We start from the raw sequence: 25,730 nt of genomic DNA on the forward strand, positions 1-25,730 counted from the left end.
CAGCAGTTGACAAGAACGTCTGAGGAACAGCCGGAGGGGGTGGGGGGGGGAGGGGGAATAAACATGGGGAAATAGTTTTACTTTGTGTAATGACCCATCCACTCCCAGGCTTTATTCAAGCCTAAGTTAATTGTATCCAGTTTGCAAATTAATTCCAATTCAGCAGTCTCTCATTGGAGTCTGTTTTTGAAGTTTTTGTTGTTGAAGAATTGCCACTTTTAGGTCTGTAATCGAGTGACCAAAGAGTTTGAAGTGTTCTCCGACTGGTTTTTGAATGTTATAATTCTTGATGTCTGATTTGTGTCCATAGATTCTTTTATGTAGAGACTGTCCAGTTTGGCCAATGTACATGGCAGAGGGGTTGAAGGTGATGGCTAGTGGAGTTCTGTTATTTTCTTTGTTGGGCCTGTCCTGTAGTAGGTAACTTCCAGGTACTCTTCTGGCTCTGTCAGTCTGTTTCTTCACTTCACCAGGTGGGTATTACCTACTACAGGACAGGCCCAACAAAGAAAATAACAGAACACCACTAGCCATCACCTTCACCCCCCAACTAAAACCTCTTCAACGCATCATCAAGGATCTACAACCTATCCTGAAGGACGACCCATCACTCTCACGCATCTTGGGAGACAGGCCAGTCCTTGCTTACAGACAGCCCCCCAACCTGAAGCAAATACTCACACACATGCATAACTATCTGTTGTGTGGTGTGTGGTTGCTGGTAAGTGTTTTGCAGGATCAGGAGCTAAGCTTTTTGTAATGCCTTCAACTAGCTTTTTTACATGAAAGAGAACTTTTCAGTGTTTTTAGGCTACAATGTGACTGATTCTCTCATCTATGTAAATGCAACTGGTAGCCTTTTACTGTACCCAGATCATGAAATGTGGTTCCTCACCCTGCAAATAGATGTTTAGTATTGACATCCATTGTTGTAGTTGAATTTTGATGCATATTTGCTGAATTTTGGCCTATGTTTAGTCTAGTAAGGGGAAAAGTTGTTGACCTTCTTACTTTTGAAATTCATACAAAACTAGTCACTTTGTTTCTGCATTTCAGGTTTGTTTGTTTTTTGTTCTAACCTAATTATATCAATAGAGTGAATCACTATGGTTTTTGCCACGTAACAAAAACACAAAGCTTAAGGACTTGATTCTGTCATGAGCATTCTATTATGACTCTCCAGAAAGTATACAACTTAATGAGATTCAAGACTGGATAGCAGCTCCAATTCTTTCTTTTATATCTTTTTAAGGGTATGGCTCCCCAGATCTGCATTCACAGAGTTTGAGCTGGTAGAGTCTTTAACAGAGGGGATTATTCCCCTCTCCCCCATTTTTTATTAAAGGAACATTATACACTTTGTACTAAGACTAATAGTGATCTCTTTAGGAAGCATATACCTTGACTGTGACTCTTTCCTGCGGTTGGAGTCTGTGATAGGGTGCATCTTTAGTGACTAGGATGCTGAAGTGGCTCCAATACTGTGAAGACTATGGGTTGGGAGAGTTCTGTGGGTGGGCAAGTGTAAAAGGCAGATCTAGGATAAAAACAATTCCCATCAACGTAGACTGGAGAACCAGAAGGGGTGTGGTGGTTTCAGCAGCTGTGTGTTCCCTTGGTTAGATTAGAGTGATGATAGAAGGGGGAGAGAGTGCTAGCCCACTGTCTACATGAAGGAAAAGCATACTTACCCCGTAGCAGTCGTTCCATTGGAAGCAAGGAAAATTTGTGTCAGAGCGTGGGTGTGGTAAAGTTGTTGCTCTGTACAGTGATGATAGGAACTGACTTGGACTAAGTTTCCCTTATGTACAAGGAATGGAGGACAGAGAGGGAGACCTCAATTGTGGGGTCTGTGCAAAGAAATACTGATGGTAGACCCTCCAGGTAACCCTTCAGAGGCACTGTTTAATGATATAGCAAGCTCAGAGAATTGACACACTGGAGGACTTCAGAGGTGGGGGGTGGGGAGAGGGGAAGGGAAGAGGAGGGGAGAAGCACTCAAGAAGGGAGTGGGTGGATCCAGGAGTGATAGATCAGAGCCCTTAGTGGAGGGGGAGGGCAGAGGCTCAGACTGCTCCCAGGTGGAGCTAGCCATGGGCAAGGCCCGGAATGAAAGACACACCGAGGCAGGAGCACGGAGGGTGAACATGATGGAGGAGAAAAAGCTGTGTGAAAGGCTCCAACTGCTGTGTTCCCTGTCTGACACCGTGACATGTTTGGAAAGCGAGGATTAAAGGTACATATGGTGAGCAGAAACAGACCGTGTGTTTTGTGAATAAGAAACTACGAAAACAGATGAGGCACTGCTGCTCATAGAGTAGCTGAAGTAGCATCCTGTGACAGTGTCTGACTGTGTCTTTGTTCATTTTTATTCCTGCACCATATGGTTTGTCAGCAACATCAGCCATTGGGTTGGGAGAGAATAGAGCATGCATACATGCAAGGCAGAGGGGAGACAATCAAAAATCACAGCTATTATTAAATGATGGTGAACAACAGCATGTAACTGAAACCTGGTGGGATGATTTTTAAATTACTTTACCACAGCACAGTTATAACATATACTCAAGAGGCAGCTAGAGACTGCAATGGAGATGGGTGCCCCATTGCGCTAGGTGCTGTTCATAGACATATAAGACAACAGGGGATTGCTGACACAGATGACACTAAGCATCCTAGAAAGATTAGAAACATGGACAGAAACCAACGCAGGCTAGATCACAACACATCCCAGATTAAGGGGCAGTTTGGGGTCTCTTTGACTGAATTCCCCGGAGCAAGAGGAATTCACCACAGAATTCACCACTTTTATACACCACACCCTTTGTGGGATGATTACTACTCCCATGTTGATCTGCTCAAAAGGCTGGTGTGGCGGGAGTGACACCAGACAGTCGGGGCAGAGCAGTTTGTGAAAATAATCCATTTTAACTTCTGGGGTTGTAAAGAATGAATATTTTTTTCATCAGAAATAACTTGCGTTTTGTGTCTTTCTATTAATTGTTCTTAATATTACATGTCTGCCACCTCTGGGGCTGGAACCAAGGGTCATCAAAAACCAGGCACTTGTCTCTGCAGCTTGAATTGAACAGACAGGCTCTGCAGTGGCTACAGACTCGCCTTGTCTGTGGACTGGACACAACACACGCAAGCCAGTGAGTTACAATTCTATTTGAGTAAATGCTGGCAGAGTTCCTAAAATGTGTGGTTCTGACAGCACGTATATTTTATAGCACCTAAGTGCTGTGCCTTAAACCCAAACCAAAACAAAGATGGTTTTCAGCTCCTGGTGAGTGAGTGCGCCAGAAGCTAGGGCAGAAGCCTTGGCATAAGGAAATGGATCCTTCTGCCTCTGCCACTTGCTTGCTGTGTGCCTTGGGAAAATCACATAGCTCCTTCATGCCTCAGTTTTCCTGTTTGTAAAATAGGGCTAGTGATACTTATCATCCTTTCTAAAGTGACTTGAGACTTGGGGGAGACAAAGCAAGTATCTTTTATTACAGATGCCTGTACCTAGGAGTGCTCTCAGAAGCACTGAAGGTCTGTGCTAAAGACCAGAGCTGAAGCAGGGATTACCCTAAATTTCATGAGAAAGCAGGATACAAACACTTACAAAAGCATGAGACTAGATCTAAGTGGACCACTCAGTGCCAGAAATCAAAACCTACCTGCAAGTATGTTTTCCTAGCAACAGATTTCTATTCAGAATGAGTGGAGTCTTTTCCACTAGCAACCAGAACAGCAACTGCATAAACTAACTAGACATGGTTGCCCAGCACAAATGCTGTGAAAAGGGCCTTGAAACTTTTTTATATGGTGGAAACATTAATATATGTAGCAATTTGCAAAAGCACACAGATGTGTTAGTTAAATCTTGAAATGTGTTTGTTAATCTACAGCATCAGATGAATGAATCTGTTAAATCTGTTAATGATCTCTTTGTTCACATAGAAATAAACATGCTGCCCACAGTGTGATGAAAATCCCATGGCACCAAGTCTCAGAGAGGGCTCAGCTGATCTGGGCTCATGGAGCTCCGTCTGCAAGGCTAAAAATTGCAGTGTAGATGTTCAGGCTTGGTCTGGAGCCTGGGCTCTGAGACTGTGCGAGGGAACAGGGTCTCAGAGTCCAGGTTTCAGCTGAGCCTGGATACTGCAATTTTATAGCCTTGTGAGCATGCGTGTGAGCCTGCATCACAATGTAGACATATCCACAAAGGTATTGTTATGAGCTAGGTGAAACCTCATTATAGGTTGAATTAAAACCCCATTCAGATGGATAGGTATGAACTCACCCTTCCATTAACATAAGTGTAAGCATAAACCCCAACCTAAAACAAAAGGTGCATGTGAGAGAGAGAGAGAATGAACAGAAATGAGACAAGAAGGGAGAGGCATGCTTCCATGCTGATGACCCTAATTTAAAAAAAAAGTGTTAATTAAATTTGTGACTGAACTCCTTAGGGCAAAATTGTATGTGTCCTGCTCTGTGGTTTTACCTGCATTCTGCCATATATTTTGTGTTATGATAGTTTCGGGTGATGACCCAAGCACATGTTTGATTTAAGAAGACTTTCACTGCAGATTTGACAAAACACAAAGATGGTACCACTATGAGTTTTCTAAAGATAGTTACAGCACTCAACTGAAGGTTTAAGAATCTGAAGGGTCTTCCAGAATCTGAGAGGGATGAGCTGTGGAACATGCTGTCAGATGACTTAAAAGGGCAACACTCCAAAGCAGAGACTACAGAACCTGAACCTCCAGAAAAGAAAATCAACCTTCTCTTGTTGGCATCTGAGTCAGATGCCGAAAATAAATGTGCATCGATCGCACTGTTTTGGATTGTTAGCGAGCAGAACCAGTCATCAGCATGGAAGCATGTCTTCTGGAATGGTGGTCAAAGTATGATGGGGCATACAAATGTTTAGCATATCTGGCACTTAAATACCTTGCAATGCCAGTTACAACAGTGCCACACGAATGCCTTTTTTCACTTTCAGGTGACATTGTGAATAAAAAGTGGGCAGCATTATCTCCCATAAATGTAAATGAACTTGTTTGACTTGGTGATTGGCTGAACAAGAAGAAGGACTGAGTGGACTTGTAGGCTCTAAAGTTTTACATTGTTTTGTTTTTGAGTGCAGTTTTGTTAAAAAAAAATTAATTCTACATTTGTAAGTTGCATTTTCTCCATAAAGAGATTGCTCTACAGTACTTGTATGAGGTGCATTGAAAAATACTATCTTCTTTACAGTGCACATATTTTAAATCAATAATAATATAAAGTGAGCACTGTACACATTGAAATCTGTAACTGAAATCAATGTTTGAAAATATAGAAAATATTTAAAAATATTTACAATTTTAAATTGGTATTCTATAATTGTTTAACAGTGTGATTAAAACTGCAATTAATTGTGACTAATTTAATAAATCTCGTTTAATTTGTTTTGCATTAGTTGCTTCAGTTAACTGCAATTAATTGAGACCTCTAGTATAAACACTGAGGTAGTCATTCAGCTGGAGACAGAAGGAGAGAGAAAACACAGGTGACCGATTCTACTGGTTGGGAGGTGATCAACCCAGGATCCAGTTGAACAACACAAGGAAAACAGAGAAAATACAACTAAATTAATTTTGCAGATGAAACCTTAACTTTTGGAATTTGCTTAGTTTTAAATATTCCATTTCTCATTAAAAACAATCCTTTTTGCTAAAAAAAGGAAGTTAGCTTTCAGTTAAACCACTTGAAATCCACGTGGCTACTGTGACAGATGGGACTTTAGAAGTGTGGAATCTTTAGTAGACTGTTATACGGAGGTGCGCCCGATTCTATGGGCACAGAGATTATTCAGAATCTTGTGTATATTTAAACATTACATATCTATCTGCATGAGCTAGGGATTGTATTCTGACTCCGTAGTGGAGAGTTATGGAACTTCATCCAACAATTAAAATCAGTGAGAGGTAATTACTGCAACTCCTGGGAATGGTAAATAACTCAAGGGAAGTAGCACCCCTTGTGGAGAACTATAAATACTGCTTCAGAGTGGGTTCAGGATGCCCAGCAGGCAAAGAAAAGGCTTTTGGTACAAAGCCTCAGCTTGAATGACTCAGAGACCCTCATTTTGACTCTAAAACGGACATGAAACTGTAGTTGAGAAGTCAAAATCCTGGTGGAAGGGTTTGAAGGACTGGAGCCTGCCAGGGTCTCCCTGTGGAAGAGGGGTGGCAGCTGGCAAGCTCCGTGCGCATGTAGATGTCTTCTTTGTGATGCTTTTGCCCTAAACTAACTGTACGGGGCTGTGTCATTATTCCTGACACAGAGTGACCAGCAGGTGCTGGCATGATCACAGTGAATTACAAGGGGGCCGGAGGCCTAAGACCCACGGAAGCTCCCTTGAGCAGGCCCTGGTGAGCTTAGTGACTTCTGGCACTATCCAGAGCACACTTGGCTCTGCCAGCCACAGCCAGGGCGGCTTGGAACGTGCCTCAAAGAAGGACCAGGCCAGCTCGAGCGGTAACCCCAGCAACCGGGGGCGACCCCGCCCTCAGCGCCCGCGCTGCGACTGCGCGAACCGGGCCTCCCCGGCCGCCGTCGGGTTGCGCAGTCAGGTGGGTGCTGTCACATGACCAACCCCGTTGTCTCGGCTGCGTCCCCCCAGCTGCCCTGGAGCTGCGGAGCTCGGGAGCGCAGCGCCCCGCGGGCCCGGCCATAGACTGAGGGGGTAAGAGCGGTCCCCGGCTGCATCCTGCCCCGCATCCTTCCCCTGCCGGCCGTTCCGGGACTGAGTCTCCCTGTGCCGCTTGGAGGGGGCGGCGTGGGGGAGCCCCCCCCCCCAGGGGCTTTGCTCCCTCTCCCCGGAGGCGGGCGGGGAGAACAACGGAACGGGCTGCCGAGGTGCTGGGAGCCCGGAGCAGGCTGGGGCTGAGCTCGGAGCGGCAACCCCCTGCCTCCGGGCAAGCGCCTCCCTGCCCTAGCGCCGGGGTCGCTGCCCTGCTCGAAGCTGCTCGGTGGGTTCGCGGGAGGGAAATGGGCTCAGGCTCTCGCCGAGGCTTCCGCTGAAGCTGCTTTATCTAGACACCCCCTAGCAGTGCGTGGAGTAGCAGGGTCCCTCCTAAGGTTTTGTGAGCAACCTGGGCCAGGGGCGGGCAAACTTTTTGGCCTGAGGGCCACATCGGGTTTCCAAAATTGCATGGAGGGTTTCCAAAACTGCTCCCTGCCACCCCATCAACCCCCCTCTTCTTCCTGACTGCCCCGAGACCCCTGCCCCTTCCAACCCACCTGTTCCTCGCCCTCTGACCACCCCAACCCTTATCCACACCCCTGACCACCCCCACCCTCGACTCTCCCGCCCTCTATCCAACCCCCCCCCCGCCCCTTTACCACGTTGCCTGGAGCATGGGTGGCTGGCGGCGCTACAGCCATGCCACCCAGAGCACTGGGTCAGGCTGTGGCTCTGCAGCTGTGCTGCCTGTCCACCCAGAGCGTTGTGCCCGCGGTGTGGTGTGCTGAGGCAACAGCAGGGGAGGGGCACAGGGTGAGCCTCTTGGGCCAGGAGCTCAGGGGCCGGGCAGGAGGGTCCCGCAGGCCGGATGTGGCCCATGGGCCGTAGTTTGCCCACCTCTGGCCTGGGCACATCAGTGCTGGGATCCTGCAGCGTGCAGAGCGCAGTTTGACTGCTGCACCCGTCTGCAGCCCCAGCGCAGTCTGCCGGGCTCTGAAGGGCTTTAACAAGCAAAGTGCTGCACCCCTATTCAGTTCCCTCTTGGCTTGCTCCTACTTGCCTCTAACTTCCGCATCCTTGAGCTCTCTAAACTCTCTTTTCCAGTCCCCACTAATCTGACAAGCATTTAAAATGGATGTTGCTACTTCCTCTAAGAACTAGGTCATTGAGCCCTTTAAGGGACACAACTAACATGCTAAAAAGAAAAGGAGAACTTGTGGCACCTTAGAGACTAACAAATTTATTAGAGCGTAAGTTTTTGTGAGCTACAGCTCACTTCATTGGATGCATACAGTGGAAAATATAGTGGGGAGACTTTATATACACAGAGAACATGAAACAATGGGTGTTACCATACAGACTGTAACAAGAGTGACTGGGAAAGGTGAGCTATTGCCAGCAGGAAAAAGGAGGGGGGAGGGAACCTTTTGTAGTGATAATCAAGGTGTGCCATTTCCAGCACTTTTCAAGAACAGTAGGAGGGGAAATAAACAAGGGGAAATAGTTTTACTTTGTGTAATGACCCATCCACTCCCAGTCTTTATTCAAGCCTAAATTAATTGTATCCAGTTTGCAAATTAATTCCAATTCAGCAGTCTCTCTTGGAGTCTGTTTTTGAAGTTTTTTTGTTGAAGAATTGCCACTTTTAGGTCTGTAATTGAGTGACCAAAGAGACTGAAGTGTTCTCCGACTGGTTTTTGAATGTTATAATTCTTGATGTCTGATTTGTGTCCATTGATTCTTTTACGTAGAGACTGTCCAGTTTGGCCAATGTACGTGGCAGAGGGGCATTGCTGGCACATGATGGCATATATCACATTGGTAGATGTGCAGGTGAACGAGCCTCTGATAGTGTGGCTGATGTGATTAGGCCCTGTGATGGTGTCCCCTGAATAGATATATGGACAGAGTTGGCAACGGGCTTTGTTGCAAGGATAGGTTCTGTTGTGTGGTTGCTGGTGAGTATTTGCTTCAGGTTGGGGGGGCTGTCTGTAAGCAAGGATTGGCCTGTCTCCCAAGATGTGTGAGAGTGATGGGTCATCCTTCAGGATAGGTTGTAGATCCTTGATGATGCATTGGAGAGGTTTTAGTTGGGGGCTGAAGGTGATGGCTAGTGGCTTTCTGTTATTTTCTTTGCTGGGCCTGTCCTGTAGTAGGTAACTTCTGGGTACTCTTCTGGCTCTGTCCATTTGTTTCTTCACTTCAGCAGGTGGGTATTGTAGTTGTAAGAATGCTTGATAGAGATCTTGTAAGTGTTTGTCTCTGTCTGAGGCGTTGGAGCAAATGCGGTTGTATTGTAGAGCTTGGCTGTAGACAATGGATCGTGTGGTGTGGTCTGGATGAAAGCTGGAGGCCTGTAGGTAGGAATAGCGGTCAGTAGGTTTCTGGTATAGGGTGGTGTTTATGTGACCATTGCTTATTAGCACCGTAGTGTCCAGGAAGTGGATCTCTTGTGTGGACTGGTCCAGGCTGAGGTTGATGGTGGGATGGAAATTGTTGAAATCATGGTGGAATTCCTCAAGGGCTTCTTTTCCTTGGATCCAGATGATAAAGATGTCATCAGTGTAGCGCAAGTAGAGTAGGGGCATTAGGGGACGAGAGCTGAGGAAGTGTTGTTCTAAGTCAGCCATAAAAATGTTGGCATACTGTAGGGCCATGTGGATACCCATAGCAGTGCCACTGATTTGAAGGTATACACTGTCCCCAAATGTGAAATAGTTGTGGGTGAGAACAAAGTCACAAAGGTCAGTCACCAGGTTTGCCTTGACATTATCAGAGATACTGTTCCTGACAGTTTGTAGTCCATCTTTCTGTGGAATGTTGGTGTAGAGGGCTTCTACATTCATAGTGGCCAGGAGGGTGTTTTCAGGAAGATCACCGATGGATTGTAGTTTCCTCAGGAAGTCAGTGGTGTCTCAAAGATAGCTGGGAGTGCTGGTAGCGTAGGACCTGAGGAGGGAGTCTACATAGCCAGACAATCCTGCTGTCAGGGTGTCAGTTCCTGAGATGATGGGGCATCCAGGGTTTCCAGGTTTATGAATCTTGGGTAGCAGATAGAATACCCCTGGTCGGGGTTCTTGGCATGTGTCTGCACAGATCTGTTCCTGTGCTTTTTCAGGGAGTTTCTTGAGCAGATGGTGTAGTTTCTTTTGATAATCCTCAGTGGGATCAGAGGATAATGGCATGTAGAATGTGGAGTTAGAGAGCTGCCTAGCAGCCTCTTGTTCATATTCCAACTTATTCATGATTACGACCGTACCTCCTTTGTCAGCCTTTTTGATTATGATGTCAGAGTTGTTCCTGAGGCTGTTGATGGCATTTTGTTCAGCACAGCTGAGGTTATGGGACAAGTGATGTTGCTTTTCCACAATTTCAGCCCGTGCACGTCGACGGAAGCAATCTATGTAGAAGTCCAGTCTGTTGTTTTGACCTTAGGAGAGTCCACTCAGAATCCTTCTTTTTGTAGTGTTGGTAGGAAGGATTCTGTGGGTTAGTATGTTCAGAGGTGTGTTGGAAATATTCCTTGAGTCGGAGACGTCGAAAGTAGGATTCTAGGTCACCACAGAACTGTATCATGTTCGTGGGCCTGGACGGACAAAAGGAGAGGCCCCGAGATAGGACAGACTCTTCTGCCGGGCTAAGAGTATAGCTGGAAAGATTAACAATATTGTTGGGTGGGTTAAGGGAACCACTGTTGTGGTTCCTTGTGGCATGTAGTATTTTAGATAGATTAGTGTCCTTTTCTTTTGTAGAGAAGCAAAGTGTGTGTTGTAAATGGCTTGTCTAGTTTTTGTAAAGTCCAGCCACGAGGAAGCTTGAGTGGAAGGTTGTTTTTTTATGAGAGTATCCAGTTTTGAGAGCTCATTCTTAATCTTTCCTTGTTTGCTGTAGAGGATGTTGATCAGGTGGTTCCACAGTTTCCTTGAGAGTGTGTGGCACAAGCTGTCCGCATAGTCTGTGTGGTATGTCGATTGTAATGGATTTTTTACCTTCAGTCCTTTTGGTATGATGTCCATCTGTTTGCATTTGGAAAGGAAGATGATGTCTGTCTGTATCTGTACGAGTTTTTTCATAAAATTGATAGATTTCCACTAACCTGCTGGTGTGTTTACAGCAGGGGTCGGCAACCTTTCAGAAGTGCTGTGCCGAGTCTTCATTTATTCACTTGAATTTAAGGTTTTACTTGCCAGTAATACATTTTAACATTTTTTAGAAGGTCTTTCTCTATAAGTTTATATATTATATAACTATTGTCGTACGTAAAGTAAACAAGGTTTTCAAAATGTTTAAGAAGCTTCATTTAAAATTAAAATAAAATGTTGATCTTATGCTGTCAGCCCACTGCCAGCTTGGGGTTCCGTTCACCTAGGCCGGCAGCAGGCTGAGCGGGGCCTGCGGCTGGGACCCCGGCAGCCAGAACCCCAGACCGGCAGTGGGCTGAGTGGGGCTGGTGGCTGGGACCCCGTCCCCACCTCATCTCCGCCTGCTCCCCAGAGCAGCGAGCCAGGGGCTGGGCTTCTCCCCCTCCCTCGCAAGGCCATCAGCTGATCAGCAGCAGGGAGGGAGAGGAGGAAGGGCAGGAACCCAGCATGCTGGGGGAAGAGGCGGGGGAGGGGGGACTTTGCCTGCCCTGCAGCAGCAGCTGGCAGGACTAAGCTTCTTCACCCTGCCCCTGTGGTGGTGGGGGAGGGGCGGAGAAGAGCGGGCGGGGGCAAGCAGGATTTTTAATGGCACGCTGCTGCCTGCTGGGGTCCCGGCCCCGCTCAGCCCACTGTCGGCCTGGGTTCAGCAGCGGGCTGAGCTGGGCCGGTGGCTGGGACCTGGCAGGCAGCAGCGTGCCATTAAAAATCGGCTCGTGTACCGTCTTTGGCACGCATGCCATAGGTTGCCAACCCCTGGTTTAGAGTATAGCTCCCAAAAGTGCAATGTTGAAGGGTTTATTTATTGCTTTCCTTTTTTAGGGCTACTTTTCTTTTCCCCCATGAAATAATAATGGGAAGTAAAGTTGCTTTTTTCATACAATAATAGAAATGAGGGGTGTGTATTGGGGAGTAGAGAATGGAGAAGGGAGATTCTGCTTCTTTGTGGTGGCAGTGGTCAAAGAGCTCCAAGCTGGTTGGGTGAGGTAGTTCTAGTTTAGGGTGTGTGGAGTTCCTGCTCCTGCCAGGCTTCAACCTGCTGCAAACACGCTCCTTGTTTTGGAATCGGAGTCAGATGATGATTAGGCCATAAAGGAAGGAGAAAGCAGAAGTGGTGAAGGTCTCTGTCTGTGATACTGAGACCTAGTGTTACTGTTATTGCCAAAGGGTAAATGTTTATATAGCATGACATGCCAGTGAAGACTTCTGATTTTTGGATAGTTCTTGAGAAGCAAGAGTTGATGTCACTAGGGGAATGACTAGCTGTAAGACAAATGACTAAATTAAATTAGGCCTAAATTATGTGATACATGCTGAATAGGACATCCAGGCCTTTTCTAATTGAAAGCTCCTGGGTACAAGTCACACTGCTTTCAAGTTACTTTTAGGGCGACTTCTGGAGTTGCAAAAATGCAATTCTTTGAAGCAGTCTTTATTCAAATAACTTCCTTGATTGTGTAAGTGAAGTTTGTTTTAAAATGTCTCCAAATCTGTTTGGGAAATGTTTTCTTTAAAGCTGGAGCAACTTCATTATTGATGCAGCCAGACTCTGATATGGGGAGCAGAACACAAAGGAATACATAACAGAAGGATGGGAGAAGTTCAGTCTGACCTGTTTTTATTTTCCTTTTTTTTTCTCTTAAGAAATTTTTTATGCATCGATTTCATTGTGTCTAAATGAAACAGTGAGAAGCTTTGTGTCACTTCACAAACTCTTCCCATTTTCTGTTGTGGAGTAAATGCAGGAGCTTGGCTCTTCTGGTCTCTTTCTTCTTACAAATGCTGCTTAGTTTATTTTGCTATGATTTTTTCCATGCCTATGCTTGTCTTAATATTGCGTACCCTATGGTTAATTGTTTACTGTTCCTGACTGACCTTTCTGACCTGTTGGTATTACCCACTGTGAAAAGCTTACTGAACATTTACTAACCCAATGACTTTGTGTAGTCACATAAGTGAAAAATACCTGTGTTGCCTTGCCCCTAAGGCCACTCTTCCTGAAATATAAAGGATTACAACAGTTTTGTACTGCATTTAAATTCTGTTAGTTTTTTTTAATGAACATACTCTGTTTTGTTTTCTTGCTTCACTCCTTTTTTGTTTTTGCCCTAAAATAGACCGTAATGTTTCTGTTTTACTTGTGTTACCATTGGTGTCTGTTTCCTCTCCATCTTCCTTTCTCCATGCACTTCTGTTCCTTTTATCTCCTTGCATTGTGGCTTTTTTTAACTTTCTTCCTTAGATACTCTCTCTATATACATCCCCACCACAATCTCTAAACTGCTGTGAAGGCTGATGGAAATCTCTACTGCTCTAATATTCCCTCAGTTTTCTGGCTGCTATGGAGGCAGTGGGAAGTGTGTCTGCTACACTCCAAGATCCTCATCCCCCAATGAATAACACAAGTATTGACCTTGACTAACCAACAGCAAAATAAGATTGACCTGACTCTTTGATTCTTGTCAGTTTAACGTCTGCTTATGTACACTTTTCATTAGCAGTAGTTTTCACGCTGCTACAGATTGGGGAAAATTGAGCAGCTAGCACTGGAGATGTCTGTACACTCACTGCATCAGTGAACACTAGGTTCACATTGGGAAGGTCATCCTAACCATAAGACCAGAAACTTTTTTTTTTTTAAATATAGAAAAGGAAATCTTAAATTGTTCAGAAACATCCTTTTTGCCACAGGCAAGTGGATATTCTCCAAGCCCTGCAGATCTCAAAGGAAAAAATGCTGAGGCTTGGTGTGAAGAAATTTTCAGCTTTTTAAAGGAAGAGTTGAAGACTTTTGTCAAATACAGTTTAGTTGAAAGTGGCTTGTATATATGTTTGTTTTCCCACTGTTCATGCTTTTGTATGTCTTTCATGTGCTGTCTTTGATGTGACTGTCAGAATTGAGGTGTATGCATCTTTGGATGTCATCCCTTTATCGACAACCATAACTTACACTCATGAAGAGTTTATATTCTTATTTAGCTAAAGAACTACTTAAAAGAGGTAGCAACAAATGATTTAGCCTCTCACATAACTATCTTCCATTATGAGTGGGTTTTGAAGAAAATTTCTATGCAACATAAACAGCAGACAATCAATTATTATTTAAATTAGTTTTAGTATATACCTTATCCCATGAAATATCTTCACATTATTGCGTGAGTACAATGTTTTTTCATTGTGACTTAAAATTAATGGAAGAGGAAAATGTTTGATTTTAAAAGTACAGGCCAAAGTTTTCAAAAGTAACCTGTGGTTTCCTGTTTTTTTGGAGGGGGGGGGGGGGGAATGCCAGACTTGAGATGCCATAAAGAGGCCTTATTTTCAGAAAATACTTGGTACCCACACTGTGAAAACTAGCTCCTTTAAGGTGTCCCAAACTGGGCACCTAAAATCATTTAAAAACTGCTGGAAATTTTGGCCACGTAGTCTGTTTGTGTTCCTGATTTATTGTACTTGTCTCAGATCTGACTCAATGTATTTCTAAACAGATTTTAAATCGAGATTAAAATGGATATCAGAGGTGCTGTGGATGCTGCTGTCCCAACAAACATAATTGCTGCCAAAGCTGCTGAAGTTCGGGCAAACAAAGTCAACTGGCAGTCATATCTCCAGTAAGTATAAACTGACCATGAGTCATTGACAGCTGCATTTTCTACTAGCTTGTGGATTCTTGTGAATATCCATTATGATGTGTAACATGAGAAGTGTCATTCTATCATGATACTATGAAAGTGGAAAAAACCTACAGTGAATGGAAATAGCTGGGATAATTTCCTATGGACTTACTTCAAGAAAAGGAACTTCATTTTTTGAATTCAATATAGTGGTCCTCAGAAACATTGTTTTTAAGACAAGTTTACTAAAATTGATTACTTTCCACCTAACATTAGAATAGTGTTTCCTCACAGAAAGCATGGCCTAATAGGAAATGCACAGGACTGATGCCAGGTTTACATGAGGAGTGCTTTGCCAGTATAGGTGTAGTGTACTTGCAAATCCCTTCGATTGTGTATGCAGCTTATACTGACAAAACTGCAATTTTTGTTGGCATGGTTTATTCCAACCCTGAGCACCCCTGAACAAAATAGGTATACTAACAATAGCAGAGTTTTTCTTGTACAGTAACTCCTCACTTAACATCCCGGTTAACCTTGTTTCTTTGTTACATCCCTGATCTATTAGAGAACATTCCCGTTTAAAGTTGTGCAATGGTCCCTTATAACGTTGTTTGGCAGCCTCTTGCTTTGTCCACTGCTTGCAGGAAGAGCAGCCCGTTGGAGCTAGCTGGTGGGGGCTTGGAACCAGGGTGGGTCGGCAGCCCCCCATCATCTCACCTAAGTTTCCTGTGTGGCAGCTGCCCAGCAGGCTGTCAGTTGTTGGGCAGTTCAGGTGTCCCTCCCTGCACTGCCATGTGCTGCTCCTGCCCTCTGCCTTGGAGCTTCTCCTGGGAGCCTCCTGCTTGCTTTGCAGGGAGAGGGAGGGAAGAGGGGTGCTGATGTCAAGGTGTACTTATTCCCCGCTCCTGTACCCCATCTCCACAGAGCGGAGGGGGACATGACAGAGTTCAGGATGGAGGGAGCTTGCTGGCAGCAGCTGCTGTCTCAACTTGCTGATCTACTTAAAAAGGCAATGTACTTCGAGTGAAGTCAGCGTTCTTAAAGGGGCAGTGCGCATCTCACTCACATGCACACGGGGTGTGTGTGTGTGTCTCTTTCTCTCACTCACATGCACACGGTGTGTTTGCAGCCACTGCCATGCGTATATTGTGTCTTCACCCCCCATTGGTGCTACCCCCTCGTAGAGTGTGAAGCTACATTAAGAACAATGTATTCACCCTTGAGGGCTCAGCCAAGTGTTAGCTCATCATTTAGTAGCAAGGCATTCCCTAGGAAATATTCTACCCTCTTCCATCCTGTGACTACACCACCTCAACCATGCTTCACAATCATCATTGCTGTGTACAGTATTAAATTGTTTGTTTAAAACTTATGTCTTTTGTCTGGTGAAAAAAATTTCCCTGGAACCTAACCCCCCCATTTACATTATTTCTTATGGGGAAATTGGATTCGCTTAACATTGTTTTGCATAAAGTAGCATTTTTCAGGAACATAACTACAGCGTTTAGCGAGGAGTTACTGTATAACAGCATTGACATTGAAGCTTTTTGCCAATGTTAATTTAAACTGAGTGGGACCCCGGAGTCGGGGGCACGTTGAGGTTGCTTAATTAGGGCAAACTGCAAAGAATGGGGCATACAATCCCCAAAACTGCTAGTTATTCTAAACTTAGATTCACTATGCCAGCAACAAAACAGCTTCTACAATACCTTACTAGTTACCTAAAAGCCAGAAATACAGTTCCCTTAAAGCAATCCAGCCTTGACCTCCCACCCAGACAGCCAAATCAAATAGGAGGAGGATTACTGAAAATCTTGTTCATCATTTAAAAAGTTCTACCAATCCCAAAGGATCGGACACATTACCCTCCAGGTTAATGAATATCTTAGATCTTACCCAAATACATGCTTACAGCCAATTCTTTTTAACTAAGCTAAAATTTATTAAAAAAAGAAGAGAGAGTATTGGTTAAAGGGTCATTATACGTACAGACATGAATAGAGTTCTTAGGTCAGTTTCATAATAGAGATCTTTAGAGTTGTAAAGAGTCCTTTCCAGAATCAGTTTTAGGTTATAGTTAAGGCTATGATTTAGTCACGGAGGTTGTGGAAGTCACAGAATTGGTGACTTCCAGCGACCTCCGTGACTTCAGCTTGCAGTGGTCAGGAGCTGCAGGGTCCCCCTGCTGCCTCCGGTGGGGAACCCCCGCAGGTCCCGGCTGCCATGGGCTGAAGTCATGGAGGTCGTGGGAGCCCCCGCAGCTCCCGGCCCATAGACCAGGCCTTAATGTCGAATTAATCTAATTGCAGTGGGAGTGTGGACACTTCATCTCTCTAGGCCTGACGATTTGTCTACCTGGGAAAGTAGTGAATTTAAACTGGTATAGCTATACCAGTATAACTGCTTGTGTGGACACTTTTTACTATGAATAAGAATGGCTTGTTAGGTTTAGCTTGCATTGCTTTGAAATGGGTTTAAGCTAAACTGAACAAATCCACTCTTATTTCATAAGAAGTGTCCAAGCAGGCTTAACTATGCTAGACTTAAAATTGTGACCAGATGCTTAACACAATTATAAATGATATTTAGATATATTTAAGTTGTCAGGGCCTAGAAAAATTCACCCTTGAGTACTTGGGGATTTAGCTGACGTGATGTTGGAACCATTAGCAATTATCTTTGAGAATTCATGGAGGATGGGTGAGGTCCCAGAGGACTGAAGAAGAACAAACATAGTATCTATCTTTAAAAAGAGGAACAAAGAGGACCCAGGGAATTATAGACCAGTGAGACAAACTTTGATACCTGGGAAAATACTGGAACAAATTATTAAACAATCAATTTGAAAACAACTAGAGGATAAGATGGTGATAAGCAGTAGCCAAATCCATGCCAAACCAACCTAATTTCCTTCTTTGACAGGGTTACTGCCCCAGTGGATGGGGGGAAGCAGTGTAAGTGATTTAACTTTATTTTTAGTAAAGCTTTTGACAGTCTTCCACACCCTAGTCTTATAAGTAAACTAGGGGAATGTGGTCTAGATGAAATTACTATAAGGTTGGTGCATAATTGGTTGAAAAACCCTAAATAAAGAGTAGTTTTCAATGGTTCACTGTCAAATTGGGAGGGTGTATATAGTGGGGTTCTGCAGGGGTCTGTTTTGGGTCTAATACAAGTCAATATTTTCATTAAAGACTTTGATCATGGAGGGGAGAGTATGCTTATAAAATTTGCAGGTGACACCCAGCTGGGAAGCTTGCAAGCACTTTGGAGGACATGATTAGAATTCAGAAGGACCTTACAAGTTGAATAATTGCACTTGTCTTCATTGAATTTCAGACCAAAGTATTGCAGTTAGGAAGGAAAAGGTCAAATGCACAATTACAAAATGGGGAATAACTGGCTAGGCGGTAGTACAGCAGAAAAGGGTCTGGGAATTGTAGTGGATCCCCAAATGAATACAAACTAACAGCGTGATGCAGTTGCAAAACAAGCTAATATCGTTCTGGGGTATATTAACTTGTGTTGTTTGTTAGATACAGGAGGTAATTGTTCCACTCTACTTGGCACTGGTGAGGCCCCAGCTGGAATCCAGTGGTGAGCATTACACTTTAGGAAAGATGTGGGCAAACTGAGGAGAACTTAGAGTAGAGCGGCAAAAAAAAGAGGTCAGGTTTTCTAAACCTTTTATATGAGGAAAAGTTGAACAAACTAGACATGCTTAGTCTTGAGAAGAAGACTGAGGGTGGACCTAATAATAGTCTTCAAAAGGGCTGGTATAGTAAGGACAGTGATGAATTATTCTCCATGTCCACTGACGCTAGGACAAGAAGTAATCAACTTAATCTGTACTAGAGAGATTTAGGTTAGGAACCTCCCCCCCACCCCCCCCACCGTTCTTGTTAAACCCTGGATTTGTGCTGGAAATGGCCCACCTTGATTATCATACACATTGTAAGGAGAGTGATCACTTTAGATAAGCTATTACCAGCAGGAGAGTGGGGTGGGAGGAGGTATTTTTTCATGCTTTGTGTGTATATAAAAAGATCTTCTACACTTTCCACAGTATGCATCTGATGAAGTGAGCTGTAACTCATGAAAGCTTATGCTCAAATAAATTGGTTAGTCTCTAAGGTGCCACAAGTCCTCCTTTTCTTCTTTCTAACTATAAGGCTATTAAGCTCTGGAATAGGTTTCCAAGGAAGGTGGTGGAATCTGTCGTTGGTTTTTAAGAACAGGTTAGACAAATGCCTGCCAGGGAAGGTCTAGGTATAGTTGGTACTGTGTCAGCATTGGGGGGGATGGGACTATGACCTCGAGGTCCCTTCCATCGCTAAGTTTCTATGGTGCTAGAAGGACGGGAGACAAGTGGTGTGGTCCATTTATTGAGAGAGTATGCCTGCCTTTTGTTCTCAAGATGCTGAACTTTGTTATCCTTCGCAGCTCCTGGAGGAATGAAAATTTGTGAGCTTGCCTGATGTGTATGGCCCTTGCCATAGTTAGTCCATGCCTCTGCTATTTCTGTATTAGATTACTGCAACGTGTTCAGTCAAGATGGAACTATACTTTCGGACCATTTAGGAATGTTAGTTAGCACAGAACGCAACTGCCCATTTACTTAGTGATGTTTCTAGAATGAAGCACAGTGCACTAGTGCTTGGTCGACAACACGTGTTGGGGATTGTACTGCGCCTAGCACAGTGGGGTCATGGTTCATGACTGGGGCTTCTACCTGCTAATACAAATAGCATTTGCATTTGATTTATTTCTTGATGCAGTTCAAAGTGGTGATTGACCTATGTGGATTGTAAATTGGAGGATTGGGCCAAAAGAAATCTGATGAGGTTCAATAAGGATAAGTGCAGGGTCCTGCACTTAGGACGGAAGAACCCAATGCACAGCTACAGACTAGGGACCGAATAGCTAGGCAGCAGTTCTGCGGAAAAGGACCTAGGGGTGACAGTGGACGAGAAGCTGGATATGAGTCAGCAGTGTGCCCTTGTTGCCAAGAAGGCCAATGGCATTTTGGGCTGTATAAGTAGGGGCATAGCGAGCAGATCGAGGGACATGATCGTTCCCCTCTATTCGACATTGGTGAGGCCTCATCTGGAGTACTGTGTCCAGTTTTGGGCCCCACACTACAAGAAGGATGTGGACAAATTGGAGAGAGTCCAGCGAAGGGCAACAAAAATGATTAGGGGTCTGGAACACATGACTTATGAGGAAAGGCTGAGGGAGCTGGGATTGTTTAGCCTGCAGAAGAGAAGAGCGAGGGGGGATTTGATAGCTGCTTTCAACTACCTGAAAGGGGGTTCCAAAGAGGATGGCTCTAGACTGTTCTCAATGGTATCAGATGACAGAACGAGGAGTAATGGTCTCAAGTTGCAGTGGGGGAGGTTTAGATTGGATATTAGGAAAAACTTTTTCACTAAGAGGGTGGTGAAACACTGGAATGCGTTACCTAGGGAGGTGGTAGAATCTCCTTCCTTAGAGGTTTTTAAGGTCAGGCTTGACAAAGCCCTGGCTGGGATGATTTAACTGGGAATTGGTCCTGCTTTGAGCAGGGGGTTGGACTAGATGACCTTCTGGGGTCCCTTCCAACCCTGATATTCTATGATTCTGCGATTCTATGATTGGTCCTGATTATTTTAGAGAGCGCCTCTTTCATGCTCCATTCTGAGAGTTAAGATTATCTGAGATGCTGTGCTGACAATCCATAGATAAAACTGTTAGCATGTTTAATGTGCCCTCAAAAATGGAGGCCGGTCTCAAATCGTATCTTCTGGTTTTTGCCCTAAATTGGGATAAGACTTTATGTTCAGTTTTCTGGAGGTGCCATTTTTTTTTATTTGTGGTTTTATAAGTGATGTATATGCTGTTAAGTATATTTTATGACTTGTTTTAATGTAATTTTAAAACAGTGGTTTTAAAGCAAACAGGAGAGGCGAATTCCTCTGCCCATTCTGCTCTGCAGTGCTGGAGTAAAGTTTCTTGCTCAGAGTTGCTCAAATTCTGGTATATGCCAGTATCTAGGTCCTGAGTTTTCTAGTACAGTTTCAGTTTAGTCTAAGTCTAACTAGTGTATTGTTTGTTCTGCCTCTGAATGTTATGCATGTAAACAAAAAGTCACATTACACAAAACATGTAGCAGTGTTTACCGGCAGTGTTTGATTTCAGAGTGTGTAGCATGTCTGCAAGAACTTAAAATATTTGGGTTGTATCATAACAACTGAAAATATTTTCTGCATTTGTCATTGAATATATTGTCAGTTTTGCAAATTAATTGAATTGAGAATTCATTATTTTAATACCAAAACTTCTGTTTACCTAGTTTTGGGTGTAATTCTAACTAGAGTCAGTAGTCTTAACCAAACAAAAAACCTAACAGCCTTTGTGTAGTAGTTTCCACTTAATTTTGTGTATAGACTGTAGAAAATATTGTCTTCCTGCTGCTACTGCACTGTAAAATCAGAATATTTCAGTTGAGAGAAGCCAGGTTTCCCTTTCCTGAAGGAGACTTTCAAAAATGGTAAAATAGTCCTTTACTGCAGGGGTTCTCAAACTTCATTGCACCACGTCCCCTTCTGACAACAAAAATTACTATATGACCCCAGAAGTGGGGATTGAAGCTTGAGCCTGCCTGAGCCTCACTGCCCTGGGTGGGAGGGCCAAAGCCCGAGCCCTACTGCTGCGGGCGGTGGGGAGAAGCTGTAGCCCCAGGGCTTCAGCCCCAGGCAGGGGGTCTGTAACCTGAGCCCCACTGCCCAGGGCTGAAGCCCTTGGGCTTGGGCTTCAGCTCCAGGCAGTGGGGCTCGGGCTTCAGCCCGGGCCCCTGCAAGTCTAAGCCAGCCCTGGGGACTCCGTTAAAATGGGGTCGTGACCCAATTTGGGGTCCCAAACCACAGTTTGAGAACTGGTGCTCTGCTGAAACAGTAGATACCCTTCTCAGAATCAGTGTACTTGCATTTAGAAAACTGCTGTATTGTAGGATGCAAACCTATAAGAACACTTGACGTTTGAGTGAGTTGTGTGATGCATAATAGCTCACACTTTGCCTTCTGAGGATCACCCAGTGTGTTAAAAAGGGGTATTTACGTTCTTGGTGCTTGTGGATTTTATTTGTAAAGAGATACTATCAACTTTAATTTTTTGAAATTGACTAAAATCAAATAGTATGTCACGATGTTTTTATAATTTCTGGCCTTTAAAACATTTTTAGAGAGATTTTTCTGCTTGGTGCAGTTTGTGCTGGTACAATTGCACAGAAGCCATTCCCTCTATATAAATTTGAATGTGATTATTAAACCAGTCAAGCAATCAGATCATATGAGTGTCCTCTAATACTGTCATAAAGTATCACATGCCAAGGGTAAAAACTTTGCATCTTGACATGCTGATAAAGTGAGTATGGGGTGGTATCAATAATAATTAATAGAAATGTCTAATATTTAGCTGTGAAACCTGGCAGATGTGTTTGAAACAGAAAGCCAGGTTTTACTTTGTTGTGTCCTGTGAATAAAACAGGAACTACAGTTGTCATGAGGAATGCATAATGGAAAAACCAAACTAATCACAAGTGTCTGTATCAACTACACTGACCAAGAGCTTTTTATAAATGATCTCTTACAAGCACTTGTTCTATATAATTATTAAGCAACAATAACCAACATCATCTGCCTTCTTCAGTTCTATAATAGCAGTTACTAATGCCTGCCTTGTATCCAGGGTGCGAATGAAGTATTGACTTTGTTTTGAGACTTTAAAAAATAAATAAATTATTTGTTCCATGAGATAAGTGGCAAAGTTGTAGTAAGATTAATGGGCAGCAGGCTGAGTAGCTCATACTTAAAGGGAACAAAACATTAGTCTGCAACATCACATGGGAAATCTATTTAACAACCAAATGATTTACCAACGTAAAGCTTTACAGGTGCAACAGATAATCACAATGGTCTTTTGGCCTTAGAATTGAGAATCTATGAATTATCTGAATCTATTTGGTGAAACTATTTCCTTTTTTGAGTCTGAAGAATTTGACTTGCTGTCTAGCACTAGAAAAGGTACACGGTGACCTGGCATATGTGAGATGTGGCACTTCTTGAACAAAATGCACTCTAGCTCATTGTGCTGCATTCTTGGTTGCAGGACAATGCTTTATTGGCTGTGTCTTAGTAACAGTACAATTCAATAATTCTGTGGGGGGTAAGAAAGGAGTGTTTTGAAATGAAATGGGGAGACTGTGGTTACCTTAAAACCTTAATTGTAAAGAACTGGTAAACCTCAACATATTAGTAATGGGGAAAAATCATGACCGCTGGCACCAAAGGGGAGGATTGGGTTATTCTGCTGTGGTTGTATGGCTTTTACATTGGTATTCATGAGACGCCTTGGGGTTATTAGATAAGTACTATTTTTAATTTTAAAATGAAGTGATTGGGAGGTGGCATTTTTGACATTGGTAAGGCATTTTTCAGATTCCCAAAGTCCCTGATGAAATATTAATGAATTGTTTACTAAACTGTCAAACTTCTTTTCTTCAACAATGTGCTGTAAATGTCTGCTCAGACTGGCACTTATAAATAAACGCATATTAAACCTCAATTCTTCCTTTGTTCCAAGGAATGTCTTCCTCCGCCTTTGATTTTCTTGAGCTTTAATGTTAGATCAAAGTAGAGAGCTTTATTTGTTTGAAAGCGTTTTCTTTGATAGTTGGTAAACTTTTACCAAATTTTGAAATAAACTGGCATTCCTTATTTTTGCACTGCTTTCTCAAACTCTAAAGTTGTAATCAAGGGCTCTTCTTAAATCTTATTTAATGTTTGTAATGTTCTTTGAAGAGGACAAGTGCTATGTTAGTGTGAAGTGTTCTAAAAACAATGAAGTGGATATTTTCTGATTACTTTTTACATTGTATGGAATTTTCTAGTTTGACCAATGCTGATTGATTATTGTTCTCTCGGCTGACTAAAACTGTACAGGTTTGTTAATCCCTGGGGCTTCACAGACTCCATGGGCTGTGTTATAAAAATTACCTGCATCTTGCCAGAAGCCACCGTCTTAAGGGACGAATGAGACTTGGCTTTATAAATCTTTTTGGTAGCAGTGAGTTGGCCCCTACGCATGCTGAGAAATGGCTTGTTATGAGGAAGTGTTGAGAACAAAATGTTGAACAACAAAATCTTCAAATGTCAAAGCATACAAAAATGGAATACAAAATACAAAAAGGGCGTAATTCTGTATTCCTGTTCCTGGAAAATCTGGTTGTGTTAAAAATCCAAAATCTTGGTGATGTTTCCATTCTTGGTGTCAGCAGTACACTTGTATGCAGGGGAATACTCCCCACCTGCAGATTAGAAGAGATCATCAGGAGAACATCATTGTGATGTTCCTCCTACTGTGGGGGAGAAGTGGTAATTTAGTCTCCCTCATTTCCCCCATAGTCTATCTTGGCATGCATATACACTGATGCTTACCACTAAATACAAACACTGTTTGGGTCTTCTGGAGCCAAATAACTTTCTTAGTTAAAGAGGGAGGGAGGGAAGGACAAAAATCATACATCACTAAGCTGCATTGGACCCTTTGGAATGCAGCTACATATTTTTAAGGCCATGACTGGTTGATCAGTGTCCTTTTTAAGAATACAGAAGCTGTATTTCATTGCAGACCTCTAGCAACCTAGTCTGAATACAAACCGTAAGACTCGCAACTAATGAGTTCTTAAATCTTTCTAAAATTAGAGAAGGCTGGCTGGATTGTCAAAAATATGATTTGATATGGTCCTCAAAAACCAATTTCAAATTATTTTTTGTATTCTCTTATACACTGTACCTGGTAATGTTTTGACAGTTAAGTACTATCATATAGCTAGGGCCCTACCAAATTCACAGCCGTGAAAAACGCATCACGGACTGTGAAATGTGGACTCTACCGTGAAATCCGGTCTTTTGTGTACTTTTACCGTATACTATACAGATTTCACAGGGGACACCAGCGTTTCTCAACTAGGGGTCTTGACCCAAAAGGGGGTTGCAAGGTTATTGTAGTGGGGGTTGTGGTGTATTGCCACCCTTGTGCGCTGCCTTCAGAGCATAAACATGTTTTATTACAGATCTCCTTCCATTTTCTGTACTTCACAAATCCTGGTGAAAAAGCTACGGGGATTACTGAACTCTTATCTGCCCTGAGAACTGGCAGAGTTTTTACTCAATTTTTAATCATGGACCACGTGCAGGCAGTGACTCAGATTGTGGAAAAGGCTGGTTAGAAGAACTTATTCTGTATGGCTTTGGTAGGTGGAAAAGACCTTTGACACTGTGGAAATGTATGAAGAGTTAAAAATGCTGGAAAAACTGAAACATGGAGTAGTAATATGTCATCCTTCCAGCCTGTGTAATTTTGGCATTGGATGGCTTTATGCACAATTCTCCATTTCTCTGAAGAGCTTCAGCCTCTGTAACTTGGTCCCTTTGTGTGTTAACCTGTGATATTTGGCACGTATTAATGCTGTGGATTTTCATCTTCCTTTGATTACATCATTTTCCTTACTATACCTAGACAAAATGTGTTGTTTGTGCTGCCTTGTCCTGCTCATTATCAGGTGTGGAAATAACTTTTGCATTGTAATAAGTAGAAGATTCTGCCAGTCCTGTAGCTCAGTTTGCTAAATGGAAATATCACGAATGGTGGTTCTTTAATTATCTTATGTTTTTTACAGTTGCTAATGTTTAGCTACAACAGACTTTCAGCTACAGATTTGGATGGATAGAGGAAGTAGCTGTGGAACAACTAGCTCAAGTCCTTCCCCCCCATTCCATTCTTTACCTGTCATTTGGTCATAATTTAAGGCTAGAAGGGACCCACAACATCATCTTTTCTCACCTTCTGTGGCAGCCCAGCACCCACATGTTAATCAACTGATACGGGACAAAGTATTACAGCTCACAGGACACTAACTACTATGTGCCATCAGCAGAGATTATGTGGAAACAAGGTGCCCTGGTGCCCAAGACCCCGGAAATGGCAGGGAAATGATTAGTAAAATCAAGTGAGCTAATCCTGGCAAGCGACCTGCATCCACAGGCTGTAGAGGAAGGTGAAAAACTGCCAATCTGATCTGCTGGGGGGGAAATTCCTTCTCAACCCCACAAACCTAGTTAGAAGTTGAGTCAGATTTGATATATTTAGCATCTTCTAAATACTGCGAATCAACTGATTAAAACCACAAGTGTGTGTTAACTATTT

The 25,730-nt window shown here is 43.4% G+C and overlaps 1 protein-coding gene across 2 annotated transcripts in view; it reads left to right on the top strand.

Annotated features, from left to right (window-relative positions):
* The first annotated feature begins 6,589 nt into the window (after positions 1-6,589).
* Positions 6,590-25,730, top strand: part of ATP6V1H (ATPase H+ transporting V1 subunit H) — an 89,265-nt gene continuing 70,124 nt past the window's right edge. For both annotated transcript variants that reach the window (XM_048840665.2, XM_048840666.2), the window contains exons 1-2: positions 6,590-6,730; positions 14,358-14,480. In XM_048840665.2, the coding sequence (XP_048696622.1) occupies positions 14,377-14,480 (104 nt within the window). In that variant the 5' untranslated portion in view covers positions 6,590-6,730; positions 14,358-14,376. The remainder of the gene's footprint in view (positions 6,731-14,357; positions 14,481-25,730) is intronic.

This window comes from Caretta caretta, chromosome 2, assembly GCF_965140235.1.
Source record: "Caretta caretta isolate rCarCar2 chromosome 2, rCarCar1.hap1, whole genome shotgun sequence".
Taxonomy (NCBI): domain Eukaryota; kingdom Metazoa; phylum Chordata; order Testudines; family Cheloniidae; genus Caretta; species Caretta caretta.